This window comes from Musca domestica, unplaced genomic scaffold (genome assembly GCF_030504385.1).
Source record: "Musca domestica strain aabys unplaced genomic scaffold, Musca_domestica.polishedcontigs.V.1.1 33, whole genome shotgun sequence".
Taxonomy (NCBI): domain Eukaryota; kingdom Metazoa; phylum Arthropoda; class Insecta; order Diptera; family Muscidae; genus Musca; species Musca domestica.
The window spans coordinates 2,445,369-2,466,821 of NW_026712312.1; the positions used below are offsets into that span (position 1 = coordinate 2,445,369).

At 39.3% G+C, this 21,453-nt stretch overlaps 3 protein-coding genes across 3 annotated transcripts in view; 2 read left to right on the top strand and 1 right to left on the bottom strand.

Annotated features, from left to right (window-relative positions):
- Positions 1-21,453, top strand: part of LOC101894765 (uncharacterized) — a 244,614-nt gene that overhangs the window by 200,835 nt on the left and 22,326 nt on the right. The window lies entirely within an intron of this gene.
- On the top strand, positions 265-2,421 carry LOC101896243 (glutamyl-tRNA(Gln) amidotransferase subunit B, mitochondrial). The gene is made up of 6 exons (XM_011295744.3): positions 265-575; positions 631-889; positions 943-1,692; positions 1,756-1,892; positions 1,967-2,090; positions 2,160-2,421. The coding sequence occupies exons 1-6, from the start codon at positions 490-492 to the stop codon at positions 2,391-2,393; spliced, it is 1,590 nt and encodes a 529-aa protein (XP_011294046.2). The 5' UTR covers positions 265-489; the 3' UTR covers positions 2,394-2,421.
- On the bottom strand, positions 2,492-15,585 carry LOC101896413 (rootletin; the record flags this gene model as incomplete). The annotated part of the gene is made up of 11 exons (XM_011295745.3): positions 2,492-3,160; positions 3,221-3,396; positions 5,177-7,665; positions 7,732-7,907; positions 7,977-8,160; positions 10,527-11,037; positions 11,104-11,785; positions 12,185-12,336; positions 12,397-13,335; positions 14,697-15,017; positions 15,082-15,585. Coding segments are annotated over 11 exons (6,198 nt in total), but the record flags the coding sequence as incomplete, so codon positions are not given.

Genomic DNA, 21,453 nt, shown 5'->3' on the forward strand with positions numbered 1-21,453 from the left:
ATAAATGTCTAATTCTCTGCCTGGTACATTTTCCACGTTTGTTCGCCCAAATTTCTAGTATAAAACTTTCTAAAAAATATACAAATAGTAGAAGAGAGCGTCATTTTTGTTTAAAGATGTGAATATTTTGAAATCTTTGGTTTACGAAATGTGCAAAACTTATGTAAATGCGTTATTAGTTGTTTTTATGTCCCAACTACATAGTCCACAAACGAGTTATAGATCCCTACCAACGGATTATAATGTGTTTACAAATCCCTATTACCAAAGAAACGTCAAAATATTTGAAACTTGTGGAGTATTTATTATATTATTTAAATATAATAAATGAAATCACTAATAAATATATTACTAGAATAGGAAGAATTGCCATTGGTGTGAATTAAACCTAGGGCAAAATAATTATTGGTCCAATATTATTGGCAATTTCTGAACTAGCCTTGAACCTCCTTATGCCTGTTGCCCGCATTTCATAACATTTGCAACAAAATGTTAAAAAACTTCGTTTTTCTGAATGGAAGTTGGTCCAAAAGGCTGTATTCTGCACAGGCCATAGCACCCAAACCTTTGAAGGGGTAAATATGAAGGAGCATGGCGATAACTTCAACGAATAATAAAATATATTTGCAGCAAATGGAGAAGTGTGGTGGGTCTGGAAGTGCACGCACAAATATCTAGTGAATCGAAACTATTCTCGGGAGCTGCTACCGGATTCGGGGCACCATTGAATTCAGCCGTTTCCTATTTCGATGCTTCCATACCGGGTACTTTGCCGGTACTCAATCGCAAATGTGTTGAATTGGGTGTAAAAACAGCTTTGGCTTTGGGCTGTCAAGTCAATCAGATTTCCATGTTCGATCGCAAGCATTATTTTTACGCTGATATGCCGGTAAGTGAAATCAAGTATATATATTGGCGGCAAGTAATGTTTCTTAATTTCAGGCTGGCTATCAAATCACCCAACAAAGAAATGCCTTGGCCAACAATGGTCGAATGACATTTCCAGTTATTGTACCCGGCAAGAAAATCTATTACAAGACTGTACAAATATTGCAACTCCAATTGGAACAGGACAGTGGCAAATCATTGCATGACCATGAAATGCGTAGAAGTCTAGTTGATCTTAATCGTGCCGGTTTACCACTTATGGAATTGGTATTTGCCCCCGATTTGGAGACGGGCGAAGAAGCTGCCTCGTTAATTAAAGAACTTATCCTTATACTACGTCGTTTAAAGACCTGTTCGTGTAAAATGGAAGAAGGTGCCCTCCGCGTTGATGCCAATATTTCCATACATCAAGAAGGCGAACCATATGGCGTACGTACTGAAGTGAAAAATATTGGTTCCGTGCGTAGCATATCCCAAGCTGTTAGCTATGAAATACAACGTCAATATGAAGTTGTTTCACAAGGTGGTACCGTCATAAATGAGACTCGCTCTTGGGATGCCGAGAAACGTTGCACGGTGGCAATGCGTGACAAGGAAGTTGTACAAGATTATCGTTTTATGCCAGAGCCGAATCTTCCCGCATTACATTTAAATGTGTCCGATGATAAGTGCGATGAAACAGATCCCTCATCATTAGTTTCAGTACCAGCCATAGCAAAGCAATTGCCAGAGTTGCCCGAAGCAACACGCAAACATTTAGAGGAGCATTATAAGCTGAATCAGGAAGTAGCCATTATATTGGTGGTAGGTAAAAGTCGTATGCATAAATTAAGCAAATAATAGAATATTATAAATTTTTATTTCAAGAATGAGCCAATTCTTCTTGACTATTTTCTACAAATCATAAGCAATTTACCGGCAATACCCACCAAAACTGTTACAAATTTCCTGATAAATGATCTACTCACCTATTGCAATAAAGTTAATATCGATATCGAGGAATGGTAAGCCAGTATTTTCATTTTTGGTTTGAAAATCTTAAAACCCTTTGTTCTTAATCTTACTCCATATTTTCTAGCCATTTAACCTATAACCACTTGAAGGACATATTAAAAGCTTTGCATGCCGAAGAAATCAATTTACAAGCTGCAAGAAAATTAATTGAATTACTGCATGAATACCACACTGCCGAGGTCAATGAGGTAAATATTGAAATGATACAGGAACGTTTTTGATAAAAAAATAATAATAATGGCCAATTTCAATTTCAGCTTATAAAAACCCATAACCTTGAACAAATTTCCGACATTAAAACCATCAACGAATATTGCCAACAAGCAATTGAAAAACACAGCAAAGCTGTTAAACAATACCAAAGTGGCAAGACAAAAGCTCTGTTTGCCATTGTTGGTGAGGTAGCCAAATTGTCGGAGCAAAAAGCAAATATGAAAATTGTTGTTAAATGTTTAGAAGACCTGTTAAAGGAAGCAAAACCCAAGAAATAAATGAAATACAAAAGAAACATTTGGTAAATATTTTTTTTTATTATTTTTTCATATATCAAATATTAGTAACATGGTTGTGTGTGAGTGAGTCTGTTTGTAGGTTGGTTGGTTGTTATGATGAATGTTTAAATGCTAAATTTAAAATGTTTTATCTACCATTACTTACTCTTTGCTCTTTAAACAAAAAAAAAAAGTGTTTTGTATGTTGACTGTTCTCTTTCTTTAAAACAGGAGAACAGTAACCGTGTCACATAAATATCCTTTTTATTTTTGCTGCCAGCTAAATGAGTGATCATGTCCAAACTTGATTTTTCTCTCTCTTTCTCTACATATATTGAACACACTATATTCAATTGTCTTCCTAGGTAGACAATGATAAGCTATTTCTCTGCAACAATTTCTGGTCTTCTTGTTGTCCATAAAAAAATAATGAGTTGAGGTGATTTTTTTTGTTATGGGTTTTATTGAATCTGCTTGACTTTTCGATTATGTAAAATGATTTCAGTGTTTGTATGGTGTATTGGTATTGGTAGTATTCATCTAACTTATTCTAGATATGTAGATATGTATGAGTGCACAGGATGCCTATAAAAAATGTGTGTGGCATTATTTCTCTAATTCAAAAAATATTTTCTTTGGTTTAAAAAAAATAAAATAAATGCATTAGGTAGTGTTTGTTAGGACAGTTCCATATTTTCCCCTTTTAATCGCGTTCATAATCACGACAGGTTGATGGCGGTAGACTCATCGATACGGCATTGTCCAATCTGTTGGGAAAAGAAAACACAGATCAGTATTTCATGTTAAGAAGAAATTACGATCTTTACCTCCTGGATTCACTCTCCAATAGATTGGGATCCAATGGATGCTGTGAAACATGTCGCAAGGAATCTCCTAGGGTACTACGTAAATGTTGCATTTCCCGATTTGCCTTGGAGCTACGTAAAATGTACTGTTGACGTCTTTTGGCTTCCTGGGCCAGTTGTTCACGCAACATGGAGATCTAAAAGAGAAAATAAAACAAAATTTTAAATATATTGCTATGGACTATGACAGTAATATTATCATGTTTCCATAAAATCTGGCAGCAATAGCGAACCCTGAAGTGAACATTAATGGACCTATACACAATTTTTTGCACACGAATCGAACATTTATATCCAATTTTATGCAAAATCATAAATTCCATATTCATCTCAGGTTTTTGGTTGAGAGAAATATTTAGATATAGCAAGTTGTAAAGAATCGCTGACTTGTTTTGCAGGTTGTGGCAGATGAAAGTATTGAAAATTGTGAGCCTTTGTGGCTGAGGTACAAGAAGGGGTTTGCAAATATGTACCATCTTCACTACAGATCTTGTGTTAGCAAAAGTGTCTGCATGTGTGAAGTTTGAAGATATTTGGATACTTATTTCGCTTTCTTTGAGCGTTTTGTTTTTAAAAATCTTGAACCCTATGTGGGGTATGGGGTATTTACCAGAAGAAATGGTTCGATCTCTACCATCTTTATAACAGGTCTTGTGTTGCTAGAAATATTTAGATGTGTTTCGCGTTTTATGAGCTCCATGGATATTCCAAATTTTGACCCTTTGTGGGGGAGGTACCAGAAGAAGTGGACCGATATATCCCATCTTTGCAGTAGATTTTGTGATAATAGAAATAAGGTTATGTATAAAATATGAAGAGAACCAGATGCATATTTTGAATTTTATGATCGTTTTGGTTATTCGAAACTTTGACCCTTTGTGGGGGAGGTACCAGAAGAAATGGTCCGACATTCTCAATCATTACAACAGGTTTTGTGTTGCTAGAAATATTGAGATGTGCGAAGTCTAAAAGGAATCGGATGTTAATTTCGCGTTTTATGAGCTTCATGGATATTCTAAATTTTGACCCTTTGTGGGCGAGGTATCAGAAGGAATGATCCGATCTCTACCACTTTCATAACAGATCTTGTGATGATAGAAATATTGAGATATACTAAGTCTGAATGGAATAGGATGTTAATACCCCGATTTATGAGCTTTACAAATATTCAAAATTCTGACCCTTTGTGGGGGAGGTACCAGAAGGAGTGGGCCTATGTATTCCATCTTCACACCAGACCTTGGGTTAATAAAAATATTGTTATGTATGTAATTTGAAGACAATCAGACTCGTATATCACATTTTATAAGAGCTATAATTATTCAAAATTTTTACCCTTTGTCGGGGAGGTACTTGATGGAGTGCACCGATGTTGTCCGTTTTCGCACCTGACCTAGTACTAATGCAAATATTAAGAGTTGCAAAGTTGGAGAAAAATCGGATTACCCTTCCTCCTTCTGTGCAGTAAAATATTTTTTTGAAAATTTTCATAATAATATTTCGATGTACCAAGTTTGCATCAAATCCGATATTGCCTTCGAGAGTTATCGTGCGCACCAGCCAGCCAGACGGACGGACGGACATCGCTAGATCGACTCCAAATGTCCTGAAATGGGTTTGGTCCAAAGAGACTTAGGGTCTAAAACCTAGGGAAAGCTGTTTCAACGGGTATATTAAAAATGTTATATTATCACGGTGGTTCAACATGACCTCCAAAGACATCAGGGACGATGTATAATCCTGCTTACCCAAAGGCAGAGCAATATTCGTGATTAAGCTGCATATACAACATCTACAGCCCTTAAGTTTAAATTCGTAATAATTACATGTATTACTTTCCCGCTAAGCCTGAAGTCGTAATAAATACATTTCTTACCCTCCCCTACCTACACAAAAGTCTTAAATTTCGCAACATACCTGGTTCTCCAGCCGCAAAACTTGTTGACGATGACTTTGCTCACGGGCATCCAATAGCTTTTCGGCATGCATTTGGGCGCTGCGATAACGTTCCGTATCCATGCCATCCATACATTTGGCGCTGTCATGAATGCGTGCCTTGCAACGGGCGAGTTCGGATTCCTTCTCGGCTAAAAGGGTTTCCAAACGGCGCACCTTCAAACGTAGATCGCGATTTTCCTGCTCAATGACAGCATGATCTAGGCCACAGTTGAAGCTGCCACCGCCACCAGCAGCTGCCGCCGAGCTTTTACGTTGATAAATATTGTTGGCGGCCGTGTTGTTCTCCAAGCGGTTTGAATCGTAGTTGCCATCGTAATAAGAACTTTGGCCTCCAACACCACCTCCCCCTCCGCCCATTGTCGATTTTTCCGACCGATCGAAAACACTATCACCGGCAAACTTGCTCTTTCGCTCCGATTCCAATTGTTTTACCTTATCCTGCAGTACTTGCAATTTGCTGCGCAGTTCGGATTTCTCTCTTTGTGAAGACTTCAATTGGCGACTCAGCTCATCCTCTTCGCCGAGGTGATTACTCGAACTGGGATTCTTGTCACCCGATTCTTGATTCCATTTAGCTATGCGAAGTTGTGATTCCAGGGCAGAGTTTTTCACCTCCAAATCATTGACTTGATCCTGTAAACGTTGGGCACTATCGAGTTGGGCCTGCTGGCCACGTCTGAGGTCGTTAATGGATGACTGGGCCTTTTCCAAACGCTCGCTCAGAATGCGTTTTTCATTTTCGGCAGTTTGCAGGGATTTCTGCAGCAATTTCAATTTATCTTCATTGGCCTGGGAGCAATGGCCTTGTTCGGAAATTTCCTTGCTGGCCGTCTTAAGTTCACCCCTTAGTTCAGCCTCAACCACGGCGGCCTTTTGTAGCCTTTCTTTCATTTGATCCAGCGAGGTCTTGAGTGAGGCACATCTATCTTCCAGCTGGGCCATGGACCTATTTTGATTGTCCAAACGTTCCTGGGCTGCCCGTATGTGACAATCCTTCTCCTGCATGGCCATTTGTAGGCGTGTAATATCTCCCTCCAAGGCCACACGTTGCAAATCCAATTTAGTTGCCCGTCCCTCGATCTTGGCCAGTTCCTCCTGCAAGTGGCGTTTTTCGTTCTCCAACTTGGCACCATGTTGCCGACACTTCTCCAGACGTTCTTCGTTTTGCGAGTTCTCCTCGCTGCAGGAATTCAATTGCATTTCTGTTTGGGCCAACTTCTCCCTTAGCTGTTGGCATTCATCGGCCTTCTTTTGGAATTTCTCTTCGAGAGCATTCAAAGCTGAGACTTTCATGCTACGCTCAGTGTCCAGATTACTCTTCTCCTGTTGCAGATGTCTTATCATTTGTTGCAGCTTCGAAACTTTGGCATCGCATTTCATTTGTTGATCGGCAGCATCTTGCAGCTGTTTCCTGGTACTCATCAATTGCATCTTGAAATCGTCTTTCTCGCGTTCGATTTGGGCAACTTGGTGCATGAGGCAGCGCACACCCTTGCGTATTAGATCGGGGTCGACATCAAGGGCAGGGCCATCGGCACAATGGGAGGTGCTACGTTGATCGAAATCATGGCAACTGGGCGCCACACCGCCTGAGACACTGCGCACCGGACTGAAACGTCTTGAGGGACTGACCAGGCGATGTGACAGATTAACACTGCCATCAATTTGTATACCGGCTATGCGGCGTAGGGTGTGAATGACGGAACTTAGTTTGTGTTCATTCTCCCGTTTGTGCTGTTCCACACAGGCCAACTGTTCATCCAGGGCCCGAATTCGTCCCTCAGCGCCACCCAGCCGGGCTTTGTGTTCTTGGATCTGTTGTGTGGCATCGGCCAGACACACCTCCAAGTTATGTTTTTGATCTTCCAGCCGTTTTTCACGACCCCTCGCCTCTTCCAAACGTGCCAACAGCTCCTGTTCACGATTATGGAAACGATGTTCCTCCTGATTGGCATGACAACGGGCACGTCCCAGCTCTTGACGTGTGGCACACAAGTTGGCCTCCAAATCGGCCAATTGTTTTTTCACCTGATTCAATTCCTGGGTGGCACGTTCCTTTAGTTCCGTTTCGGCGGCCAATTTATTTTGCAACTCCTTGCCTCCCTCATCCTTTTGGGCGAATTCCATTTGGGTCTTTTGCAAGGTATTTTTGGTGGTATTCAATTCCTGGCTAGTCTTTTGCAGGTTATTCTCCGTCTCCTTGAGTATCGTCGAGATGCGGGTGCGATCAATTTCCAAGGTGTTTTTACTCTCTTCCAGATTGCTTATCTTTTGCAGGGCCTCTTCAATGGCACGGGCTTGTTCACGTTTGGCTCCTTCGACACGTTTGACGTGATCACGTAGCTCTTTGTTGCTAGTCGAATACTTGTCCCGCTCAATGTTGCTGTCGGCCAATTGGCGCCTGGTATCGGTTAGATCTTTGCGCATGCTTTCAATATAACCCTCGTCTGTAAGTGAAGTAGAGTAGAATAATTAGAGAGTGTGGAAGATGAGAGGCAAAGCGTATCACTTACTCTCCTTAGCCTTGCGCATGGTATCCTGCAGCTCATTGCTCAACGATTCCATTTTATCATCTTTCAAGCGGATATCCATTTTCAATTCATCACTTAAACGTTGCAGATTATCGCGTTCCTCTTTGAGAGCATTCATTTGTATTTCCTGTTTGCGTATGCATTCTTCAAGTTTTATCCTGCAGTAAAAAAGTAGACAAACAATAAGTGCCTTATGAATTTGTATTGAAAAAGTTGATGTTATTTACTTTTGTTCTTCTTCTCGTGTCCTTAATGCCACCAATTCATCCTTTAGCTGGGCAATGGCGTTGCGTTGCTTCTCATCTCGGGCATTATGTTCCCGCTTGGCCCTCTCTAAGGCATCCTGTTCGGTTTTCAGTTCTCGTGCCACGACTTCCAATTTTTCTTGCACTGCCTGTTTGTCACGATGAGCTGTAAGGAAATTTGAAAATTTAGTTTGGGCGCCAATTTAAGAATATCTAAAAATATAATTATTTGTTTATGTGAGAAACGCTACAACAGCATCACTGTAGCTTTAACTGAACATACCCCACATAAACACTGTTTTTTGTTTTTCTTCCCCCCTTTGTTGCTTTTTCTTTTGTTTTGTTAATTATACAAACACCGTTTTTGGTTGGCAATGCCGTTGTCACAAGCATAAATATGTTTGGAGCAAGAACAACAACAAACCCATAACAGAGAGAGAGAGAGAGAAAGAGAGTCATGAACTTTGAAAGAAATATAATTTGAGATAAAAAGCCATCATTGTAATTAAAAGAAGCGTCAGCACGGGAAATAAATAAAACAAATTGTCATTCCATTTTTGCAACCATCAAAGAATCTTCATAAAAACGTACATTTTTATAGTTAAAAAGAAAAAAGTCTTTCTTTTCGAATAACATGTTTGCGGAGCCATAGTAAAATAAAGATAATTGGATTATTACCCGAGGAAAAGGCGCGAATAATTATTGGTGCTAGATCATGCTGTTGATGTAAAATATTGTCCGTGTCATTTATATATTGGAGAATATTGCTCGTGGAACCAGTATTATAAACGATCAATTATTATCTTAGAGAAATGAAGTGTTTCTTAAAAGTTTAAGTTTCTTATTAACAACTGAGAAAGAAGTCTGTTATAGTCATAGAAGGCAAGTTCAAATCGTTGCAAAGGAAACTCGTTGATGACAGAAGGCTTGGACAGGGATTGTGCATCCGTGGTGGTCAACCTTAGTAAAGTTGGGGAATAACCCCAACATTATTATTTTTAGTTCTGTTCCAGAACCTGCGAGAATCTACAAGTTTTGCATTTTTTGATATCAAAAAAGGAAAATCCGTTATCATCGTACGCTTGGATTAAAAATAAGCATTCGCGAATCTGGGTAGTGACTCGGATTTAATGTCCAAATATGCGATTGCATTTTATCGGCTTTATATGAAACAGGTCCACAAATATATATGTCATGCTATCTCGATGGAAGCTATACCTTATTCGACATGACAGCAAGGGTCGTCTCAGGGAAAGAACATCAATGGGAAACCTTCTTTCACCCACAGTAGCAGACATTGTTTTGTACGACCTTCTAGACAATACTATTCAAGGGCTAAATAAAACAAGTAAAAAAGAAGTAAGTTCGGCCATACCAAACTTTGAATACCCTCCACTATTTGGAACGAATTTAGAAATTTGGAAAAAATAAAATCCGTTAAAGATTTTGTTATAATTTTAACAATACCGAATATAGATGTTATATTGTAATCAGCCATGAAAATATTCAAATATGAAACCTGAATTGTTCCAGTTGAATAATGTAGCTAAAATCGCAAAAATACCGAATATATAGTTATACATATTTGGGCTATACGAAAACCTGGACCTGAATAGACAATTTTCTATCACAGGCTGTAGTACCTTTTAAGAACTTCAAATACGAAATTTCGGTGAATTTTGTACCTAAAAACGTCACAATACCGAATATAGGGAGGTACTGACATGTGGGGCTTATGCAAAGACCTGGACCTGCATAGACAAGTTTCTGTCACAGGCTGTAGTACCTTTTAGGAACTTCAAATACGAAATTTCAAGCAATTTCGGTAAATATTGTACCTAAAATAGTCAAAATACAGACCTGAAGACCTGGACATGCATAGACAATTTTCTGCCTTAGGCTGTAGTATCCACTACGAACTTCAAATACCAAATTCAAAACAATTACGGCGAATAATGTCGCTTAAATCATCAAAATAGCGAATATCGAGATATGGAGGCTATACCAAAACGTAGACCTACATGGCCTATTTTCAATACCAACAGACCTGCAGACATAACATACAATTGAGTAAAATTTTATCAACCTACTTCAATTCGTTTTGAGGCTAGAGTGACTTCCACAGACGGACGGACTTCGCTAAATCGACATAGAATTATATGCTGATCAAGAATATGTATATATACTTTGTGGGATCTAAAATGTATATTTCGAGGTGTTACAAACGGAATGACAAACTTAATATACCCTCCATACTATCTTGGAGGGTATAAAAAAACTAGAATCGATTCTACACCCTAACGAAGCGGTCGTGTTTCCTTTTTCGTCCTTCTTGATTCCTCATAACTGCATGCTTTAGATGCAGAAACTTTTCCAATATTTCCGTAGAAGTCATTAAAACCTTTTATGGGCAAAGCAAAAATTTTCTATTTGGCTATCCCGCTCCACCCTAATAACCGATAGAAGTTTACCAATTCTTTCGATTTCTCTTCCGTTAGCCACGCATTCCCCAAACCCTACCTAGCTACTCACCAATAAGCAATGCCTGTTGTTTCTCATTCTCCGCCCGTATCAAGGCCTCCTCATGCTGTTGCACCAAACTCTCCAAGTGGGCTTGTAATCCCTCCAAGCGTTCTTGTTGTTTTTCAATTTCATCATCCTTGGCCGTCTGCAGGGCCTGCAATGCTTGTTGCATTCTCTTTTCGAGGGCACCGCGCAGTTGGAGCATATCATCGGCATGTTTCTTGGCTGCCTCTTCAGCATTGGATTTGAGATTGGCCAACTTTTGGTTGTAATCATTTTCTGCTTCACGGGCCGCATTGATGAGTTGCGTTTTGGTGTCTTGGGCACGACGCTGACATTGTTCCAACTCCTTTTGCAAACGGGCAACGTTGTTTTTCAGCGACTCCTCGCGCACCAAAGCCTCTTGCAGATCTTTTTCCAATTGGGCACGTTTTTCCTCCGTGGCTTCCAAATTGGTGTTGGTGTCGAAGAGCACCGCATCTAGGGATTCTTTTTCAGAGCGCAACGCGGCCAACATTTCCTGGAGGAAAGGAGAACAGATTTTTATTTTTTTTAATTATTTAAAACAAAAAAAATGCGAAGTTACCTGCAAGCGATGCGTCTCCTTTTCATGCAGATCTATGACCACCTGTTTTTCCTCAACATCCTTGACCATTTCCTCCAGATTTCGATTCAAACGATTATTCGTTTCCGTGGTTTGTTCCAGTCTCTGGCGTGTTCGCATCAGCTCCTCATTCAGGGACTCCTTTTTCCGACACATGGCCGTCAATTGATTGTGTATATCGCCACGATCCCGCGTTATGCAAGCCAAGTCCTGAAGGATTTTCTCTTTTTCCATTTGCAGACATTTGACTTTTTCACTGAAACCCAAATTATCGGTTTCCAGCTCCAAGCGTAGCTTATCTAAATTGCTCAGCTCTTTGCGGACCTCAGCCAATTCATTGCTCTGTTCGTGCAATTGTTGCGACAATTTTTTACGCTCTTCCTGGACCTCTGTCAGAGTTGATTGTATGATTTTCAGTTCATCACTGGCCGAGGAATTGTTGCAGGATGCCTTCTCCAAACGTTCCTGTAAATCACATTTCTCCAGCAGAATCTTATCGAGGTCATATTCTAGATCGGATTTTTGTTTTTCCAATAAATTGATGATATTTTCCGATTCAATACGCTGTTGTTCGAGCAGATCGCGATTGAGACTGACACGATTCAGTTCTTCACGCAGTGATATGGTCTCCTCTCGTAGGCGACTGCCACGGTCCTCCTCGGCTCTGCATGGAAAGAGAATAGAGAGAAGAGATTTGGAAAAAATGAAGAAGACTAAGTGGTTCTCTTATAGAAGAGGAACTTGTCTTCTTATAAAAGAGAGCAATTGGTCTTTTTATAGAAGAGAGCAAGTGCTCTTCTAATAGAAGGGAGCTACTGTTCTTCTTATAGAAGAGAGCTAGTGCTCTTCTTGTAGAAGATAGCTAGTGCTCTTCTTATAGAAGAGAGCTAGCGGTCTTCTTATAGAAGAGAGCAAGTGGTCTTCTTATAGAAGAGAGTAAGTGGTCTTCTTATAGAGGAGAGCCGGGGCTCTTCTAACAGAAGAGAGCAAGTGCTCTTCCAAGCAAGATAACCAAACGGTTCTTTTATGGAGGTGGAAGTGATCTTTTTATTCAGAATCCTACCTTAAATTCAATTCCGTTATATTTTTATCCTTCAGAATCCTTTGTATTTCCAGTTCCACCGCCTTTTTGTCCTCCTCCAGGGCATCGATTTTCTTTTGCAATTTGCCATAGTTGAATTGCAGTTTTTCAAAATCTGCACTCAGATTTTCAAACTAAAACAACAACAAAAACATTAAATTTTTGAAATAATCAAAAATCAATTCCGCTCTTACCGCATTATTTATTTCAGCTTTGCCCTGTTCCGATTGCTGTTTTTGATCCCTGATCTCATCGAGAGTTTTCTGCAAGCTATCGCGCTCTTTCAAAAGTTCTGAAAGTTTGGAATTGCTTGCATCCAATTTTTCGGTCAGCTGTTGTATTTTTGTGGTTAGCAGAGCTTTGGTGCCTTCGCTGGTGTCCAGTTGGGTTTTGGTGGCGTTTAGATTCTCTTGGGTATTTTGATATTTCACCTGCATGTCGTGCAGGGCCAATTGGTATTTGTGTAGGGCGGCCTGGACCGCTGAAATTGTACCCTCGGCAAATGCTTGGGAGGCCCGGGCCGATGATCGTCTGGGGGATTTGGCCGTGGAAGCGGCTCCACCACCACCTCCACTGTCCCGGGACAAGTGCATGTGCTGCATATCAGCACCACTACCCCCTGCTGCTGCCGCCTCGGCCTGTTCCCGATCTGCAATTTCAGCATCCATAACAACAGCTTGGGCTATTTCGCGTATGGAACTATTCAAACGATCAATCTCATCGTTGTAACGCGACGCCAGCATGGCCTGCGATTCCGCCTGGGCACAACGATCTTCCAGTTTTTTCAATTGATTCATTAGCTCAAGCAGACGTTGATCGCGCTCCAAAACCTCATGGCGTGCCGATTCGTGTTGGACCTTAAGGGTGGCCAATTGATTTTGTAGCTCATCATTTTCTCGCTTCACTTGGGCCAATTGTTCATCGAGCAGACGTTTGGCTTGTTGATGATTGAAGGCGACATTATTGCACGTGGAATTGATGTCCTTGACGGCCCCATTGACTTCGAGACCCATTTTGGTGACTTCGTTGCGCATTGCCGTTTGCATGTCCTTGAAGGCGCGCTTTACAGCAACAATTTCTCGCCACATTTTCAGCAGACGATTGTGTTCGCTGTTGTAGTAGTCTTTGAAGGCCTGTATGAAAAGAGAGCGGGAGAGAGAGAGAGAGAGAGAAAATGATGAGAAAATTGTTCCTAGTCGATTTTCGCATTGGGAGTATTCGATTTGGTCCAAAGTTTGTACATCGTTATATTATTATCAAACTTAGATGGAGTTCGGAGATGGTCAATATTGGTCAACTCCTTTTTGTACCTCCCCCCACAAAAGGTCGAAATTTTCAAAACAAATTTTACAGAAAGAGAAAGGATAATCTGATTTTGCTCCAACTTTGCAAATCCTAATATTTGCGTCAGTACGAGGCCAGGTGCGATAATGGACAAAATCGGTCCACTCCTTCAAGTACCTCCCCCACAAAGGATCAAAATTTTGAATAATTATGACTCTTATAAAATGTGATGTTAGAGTCCTATTGTCTCCAAATTACACACTTCACAATATTTTTATTGACCCAAGGTCTGGTGGGAAGATGGAATCTGTCGGTCTACTCCTTCTGGTACCTCCCACACAAAGGGTCAAAATTTTTGAATATTCAGGAAGCTCATAAAACGTGAAATTAACATCGGATCCCATTCAGACTTGGTACATCTCGACATTTCCATCAACACAAGATATATTATAAAAATGGTAGAGATCGCACCCTTTCTTCTGGTACCGCCCCACAAAGGGTGCAAATTTTGAATAATCAAAACGAGCATAAAATCTGAAATAAGCATCCAATTCTTTTCCAATTTCACACATCTCATTATTTTCACTAACATAAGATCTGCTGTAAAGATGGTATATATCGGTCCACTCCTTCTGGTACCTCCTCCACAAAGGGTCAAAATTTTGAATATCCACGAAGCTCATATAACCTGAAATTATCATCGGATTCCATTCAGACTCGGGGCATCTCAATATTTCCATTAACACAAGATCTGTTATAAAGATGGAATATATCGGTCCACTCTTTCGGGTACCTCCCCCACAAAGGGTCAACACTTTTTAATATCCATGAAGCTCATAAGATTCGAAATTAACATCCGATTCCATTCAGACTTCGTATATCTCAATATTTCCATCCACACAAGAGCTTTTATAAAAATTGTAAAGATCGGACCATTTCTTCTGGTACCTCTCCCACATAGGGTTCAAGATTTTGAAAAACAAAACGCTCAAGAAACGAAATAAGCATCCAAATCTCTTCAAGTATCTTTCTGGTATCGACGTATTTGATTTCCTAGACAAAGTTAATGGTCTTGAAAAAAAAGTGCCTGAGGAGCTTCTTTATTCCCTCAACTGAATCAATAACTGATTTGAATTTGTCACATTTGCATTCTGTTAAGACTAATCGTTCTCCGGATTTTAATTATCCTTTATTAATAATCAAATCTCACCTGTTCCTCTTCTTTGAATTCATCCTCTTTGACCAGCAGCTCATCACGCAAGTTAGACCAATCATTTGTCAATTTCTGCAAATCATTTGTCAATGCCTCATTGGTGCGATTCGATTCGATGAGCTGTTGACGCAGGGCATTATTCTGAGTCATCAGCTGTTCACACTTTTTGTGTTCCTCCTCCAGTTTACGACACAATTCCCCGCTATCTTCGTGGACCACAAATTCCCGACCCCCTCCGCAGGTGGGCGGTGATGGTGGTGTCTCCAGCGACGAGGAACAAGGCTGACTCGAATGACCCAAGGTCAATGATGTGGAACACTAAAGAGAACAACAAAAAATATTGGAGAAAACTAAAAAATATTTTTCCTATTTTCCCACTCACCATAACCTGACTTGAGGTGGGTCCTGTTGTTATTTTCGGCTGTGCCGACGGACATGGTGTCGGTGGTTTTATCGTTTCCTGCATACGTTCTTCCAAATCGTTACAGCGTTGTCGATATTGTTGTATCTTCGACTGGAGGCGACTTACCAAAGTGGTTTGATTATGTTGTGCCTGTCTATACGTGTCCAAACGTCTTCGATAACTATTCGCCTCCTCGGCTAGACGTTGTCTCAGCTCTTGATTTTGTCGCAACAGGGCCGATGTGCCCATATCTTCAGAAGGCGTTGGACTCAACATTCTTGGTGTTGTTACTGAAGCCGCGCCGTTAATGGAACCCGTTGTTGTATGATCGTTCTTGGCCGAACTACGACTTCGATTCCCCTTGGAAAATGGCAAACGGGATTGAGGTTGTGATGACTGATCGAAGGTCGCGGGACAAGGAGTCTGCTTGAAGTTGTCTCGATATGCTTGCATCTGAAAGAGGGGGCAGACAGAAAACAGAGTTTAGTTAATTATGAAATTATGACTAAATTCTCAGACTTTCAAGGTTTTGTATATTTTTTTAAGGTTTTCCTTTTTCGGAAGGATTAATAGGATAATGTTAACCGTTTACACCGAAAAGTTTTCAAAATCTTTAATTTTGAAGTTTACCGAGGAGGACATTTGTAAATGGACCAACATTCAATTTTGTGTTTAAAACTATTTCAACGTGTCCATATGTAAACCCTAGAACCCAACAGTGACCTCAACATTAAATTTCAGAATTTCAGCTCTATCCCTTTACCCAGTACAAAATTTAGTATTTTTCGTACTCTAATAGTACACATTTCCAAAAGCACCTCCATATCTGCAACTCAGATACCAACAAAGACCTCAATATCAAATTTGGGGATTGCAGTTCTTTAAATTCCTCCTTAACCAAATTTAGTACCATTTAGTACAATTATGGTACACATATCCAAAGCAAATTTCAGGATTTCAGGTCTATCCATTTACCCAGTACACAATTTGGTACCACTTAGTAATTTTCGTAAAATTACAGGACTCATTTCCAATTCCAGGTACCAACAGAGGCCTCAATATCAAATTTCAGGATTTCAGACCTACTCCTTCACCCAATATCCAATTTAGTACCACTTAGTACTTTTCCAACAATTATAATACACATTTTCAAAACCACCCTCATATCTAAATCCCAGATGCCAACAGTGAGACCCCTATCAAATTTCAGCATTCCAGCCCTGTCCCTTCACCCAACACCAAATTTAGTAGCATTTAGTACTTTTCGTATAGAACACATTTCCAAATCACAGCCAAACCTCAAACATAGATACCATCACTTATCTGAATATCAAATTTCAGAATTGTATCTTTCAGGACCATTTAGTACTTTTCGTACAATTATATTACACATTTCCGAAACCACCTTCATATTTCCGTGCTACACATGAACAGCGACCCTAATGCCAAATTTCAGATTTCAAGCACTGTCTGTTTACCCATTACCAAATCGTACCAAATATAGCACTATTTAGGACTTTTCTTGCACTTTTAGTACAAATTTCCAAAACCACGTCTTTATCACAAACCGATCACCGACATGGTCCCCAGTACAAAATTTCAGATTTCAAGCACTCTTTGTCCATCTAACACCAAATATAGTACTATTTAGTAACTTTCGTGCCCTTGTGGTTCACATTCCAAATCCATCTCTTTATCACGAACCTATCTCCAACAGAGACTCAAACACAAAATTTCAAAATTCCTGCTTCATCCGTTCACCCTAAACCTAACTGCTTCAAATTTCGTACCATTTAATACAGTTCGCACATTTCGTACATATTTCCAAAACCATCTTCATATATCAAACGTACTTTCCCACTTTGATTCTGGTACCAAATGTCAAGTTTTTAGCTCTATCCGTTCACATTATACCAATTTTTGAAGTTTTCGTAGCCTTAAAGTTCGAATTTCCAAAAACTCTTCGGTTCATCTATTCTACACTCCATCAGTGACTCTCATTCCAAGTTTCTAAACTCTACCTTATTCCGTTTGTTCAATACAAAGTTTTTAATTATACCCTCAGTGATATGGCTAGGGTATACCAGGTGAGATAAAAAAAACTACAACAAAAATTTCATTGAATGCAAAAAATGTCGGAAATAGCATCAAATTTTAGAATAAGTTTAGATTTGTTCGAATTGTCACCTTTGGCCCGAATTATGGCCTTCAAACGGCCAATAAAATCGTCACACGCTGCCCGAATGTTTTGGCCCATTCCCGGCAAAGCGCTTGCTTTAGGGGATCGACACTTTGGATTTTTTTAGTGCCAACCTTGTTTTTCAATTACTCCAGACACAATAGTCCAACGGATTGGTACCCGGAGATTTTGGTGGTCATTGTGCGCTGAAAATGAAGCGAGGAACCTCATTTTGTAACCATTCTTGGGTGGGATGGCGTGCTGAGTGCGATGGTGCTGAGTCCTGTTGGAATGCCTAGGTCTGCGGCCAAAATGTTTGCGTGCCCAAGGCTTTAATATACCCTGCAGAATATTATCGCGATAATTTTCGTCATTTATTCTGATGCTATGGTCAATTAATACAAGCGGAGAGCGACCATCGGCTGTTATGGCGGCCCGCACCATCACCATGGCTGGTGCTTGAGTTCTGGTGGCCAACCGAAGGTGTACATTTTCAGTTGACCTCTTTGTTTACAAACTGCTGGACAACGAATGTTTTCCCAACGGAGGAAACCAAAGTCGGCAGTTCACCACTTTCGACCAAGCGAAGCAACTCTTTAGTTCTTTTGAGTCTATTTTCTTTCTGTGGCGGTGTAAGTTCTTGCATTTTTTGGAATTTCAATGACTTTACCCCGAGCTTATTTTTCAATATTTGCCGAATGGAATATTGGGATATGTTCAGCTCACGAGCCATTTTTCCGCAGTGGTCGAAAAACGGGTTTCGATCAAGTCGCTTCTTTACTTTTCGAACCATTTCTGCTGATGTTGATGTGTGTGTGTGTGTTTCTTCCGTCCACTACCTTGACGTCGGGCTACGTCACCAGTATCACGGTGACGAGCAATGGTACGAGACACAAAAGATTTATTCACATTTAAATGCTGGAGTGCTCTAATGATAGCCACTTGTGGTTTTCCAGTCAAATATAAAGAAATCACACTATGACGCTTGCATTGTATTACAAATAGCTATTTTCTGGAAAATTCTCATCAAAAAAAGCTGTCACTTTAACATCTGTCGGACGATTGACTTAGAAATGAAGTTGGTTAGAGTTTTTTCATCTCACCCTGTATTTCCATTTATTTATTAAACGCCTACGCACCAAAAGTGACCCTAGTGCAAAAAGATTCAAGATTCTTGCTTTAGCCTTTTCGCCCTAACGTTGATTCTCAGTTAGTAAGTTATTTCACTATTTTTTATATACATATATGTTATCACTGTACAAATCTATGCGGTCAAATAAGGGTCCGTGAGGGATTCTATTCACATGGAAGGCATTTTTATCGAGTTACAATTCCCACAATTATGGATAAATGACAATAAATAATTATCGAAGATGGCAACGCTAATGGGTTTTTTCGTAACTGGCGAAACCTATTTCTTGTGCAGACAAAGACATAGAAGTATAAAGATGGGACAAGACAGAGTCAAAATATGGCAACCCTATGGGGAAAGGGGAAATTTACAATTTAACCAAATAATAGACAGATTAATAGAAAAAATTTAACATATAAGGTTTTCAGTTATGGATGTATAGAATTATCTATAACTGAAGACTTCTCAATGTCAACCTTTCATAGAAATCCATCAAGAGGTCGTTTATCCTAAAATTACTTCTGAAGCTTCTTTGCAAAGAGAAAAGCTTTTATAGATTTAAAAAAACTTATATTGGTCTTCTTCTTAATGCGTATGGAAATTCGAATTTCTTCAAAGCTATTGACAAATTAAATTAAATGTTGTTTTCTTAAAACCCGTTAAATGTAAACATTAAACCAATAAAGCCTTACTACATTAAGTTCGCGTTCGCCTTTACACATTTCCTTTTCGAAAAATTTACATTTGGCATAAAGTTTTCAACAAATACTCACTCCAATCCACAAATAGCAAATTTTCACTTCCGTTCCGAAGTAGGGAAAAATAACTTTGAAACTTATTGTTGTTGCTGTTGTTGCTGTGGCAGTTTGGTAAAACTTTGCCGCCAGTATGGAATGACGACGACTCCAAATATGATTTCAATAATTTGCATTATGAAATGTGATATGTGTTGTTAAATGTTGTTATTTCCCCCCACCAGCCCCGATCCCACACTCCTTGGCAGGAGCTGGAGGCAACATAAATACCCGTCTCCATAGAGCTTTAATAGACCACAAAAACTATAATTCCCCCTCCATAACATATAGAGGTTACATTTGTATCGAATTCTCAATAAATAACATTATTACAGCAACAACAACAACAACAACAGCAGAATAATATAATAATATAATAAATACAACAACAGCCATAAATAATATGCAGCAAATATGCATAAAAATATGATTTCTCTTCGATTTCTGGGTTTGATGAAAGAAAGGATTTCGTGGTTGTTGCTGTTTTTTTTTTTTTTGTTTTCCCTCGTTTTGCTCCAGATGGGGATTTTTATGTTGTCGAAACACGCATTACACCGTCTGTTACCGTGTCATCATATTACCCCTCTCTATAGTCCCCCCTTGTTTGCCTCAATGATTAACTACTGCTTCGTTTCTTAAATAGAAAATCCATGTTGTTGTTATTTTTTTATTAATTCATGCAAAAAACGAGAGTCATAATGTTGTAGCGTATTTTTTTTGTCGAAAGCATAAAACGCAACTCAAACTCCCAGATATCCTAGTTATAGTAACAAGAACATCCATACATATTCGTCGCTATGTTTGTATATAAATATTTTGTATTTCAAAATAAACAAACAGCAATTCATTTCTCAAGTATTGTATTTATAATAAACAGAACTCATATTTATTGGGAATTTAAGCGAAATTCAAATGGGTATTCATGACATGATTACATATTTTTGTTATTGAAAACAAATAAAAAAAAAAAACTAGGAACAAAAGTTATTGTGGAAAAAATAGTTCCGGAGGAGAATTGAATTTAAACGTGGTCTAAGGCGATAGAGAATTTTTATACCCTCCATCATACTATGGAGGGTATATTAACTTTGTCATACCGTTTGTAACTCCTCGAAATACTCATGTCAGACCCAACAAAGTATATATATTCTTAATCAGCGTAAAATTCTAAGTCGATTTAGCCATGTAAGTCTGTCTATCTGTCCGTCTCTCCGTCTGTCTGTCTGTCTGTCCGTCTGTCTGTCTGTCTGTTGTAATCACGCTATCTTTCGAATGAATTCAGATAGATGGCTAAAATTTTGCACACATGTTTATTTTCCCAGTAGGCAGGTTAAGTTCGTAAATGGGCCATGTAGATCCACGTTTTCATATAGCCTCCACATAACGGTACTTCCCGATATTCGGTATTTTGATGATTTTAGCGACATTATTCACCGGAATTTTTTCAAATTTGGTATTTGAAGTTCGAAATGGATACTACACCCTAAGACAGAAAGTTGTCTGTACAGGGCCACGTCTTCATATAGCCCCCATATAACGGTACCTCCCAATATTCGGCATTTTGATGATTTTAGCGACATTATTCACCGGAATTGTTTCAAATTACGTATTTAGAGTTCGTTATGTGAACTACAGTCTGTGACAGAAAATTGTCTATGCAGGTCCAGGTCTTCGTATAGGCCCCATATATCAGCACCTCCCTATATTCGGTATTTTGACGATTTTAGATACAATACCCATCGAAATTGTTTGAGATGTGGTATTTGAAGTTCGTAATGGATGCTACAGCCTGTGACAGAAAATTGTCTATGCAGGTTCCGGTCTTCGCACAGCTCCGATAGAACGGTACCTCCCTATATACGACATTTTGAAGATTTTAGCTACATTATTCACCGTTTATTTCAAGTTTCGAATTTGAATATGGTAATGACTTATGAATGCCTATGTAGGCCCATGTGGTATGGACCCCAATATAATGGCTATATTTGGTATTTTTACAATTTTAACAGAATATTTTAAGTATTTTATTTTTAGAAAATTTCCAAATTCGTTCCATATGGTGAAGGGTTTTCGAAGTTCGGCCCGGCCGAACTTACCGCTTTTTAACTTGTTTTTTTTATTTATGGTTAAATCGCAAGCGTTTATAAACCATATCCTCAATTGGATTATCCATATGTATTTTCCCTAGTAGAAATTATTGTGATTGGGTAGTGGTCATGATTAACTTGGTTAAAGATTTTATTCAT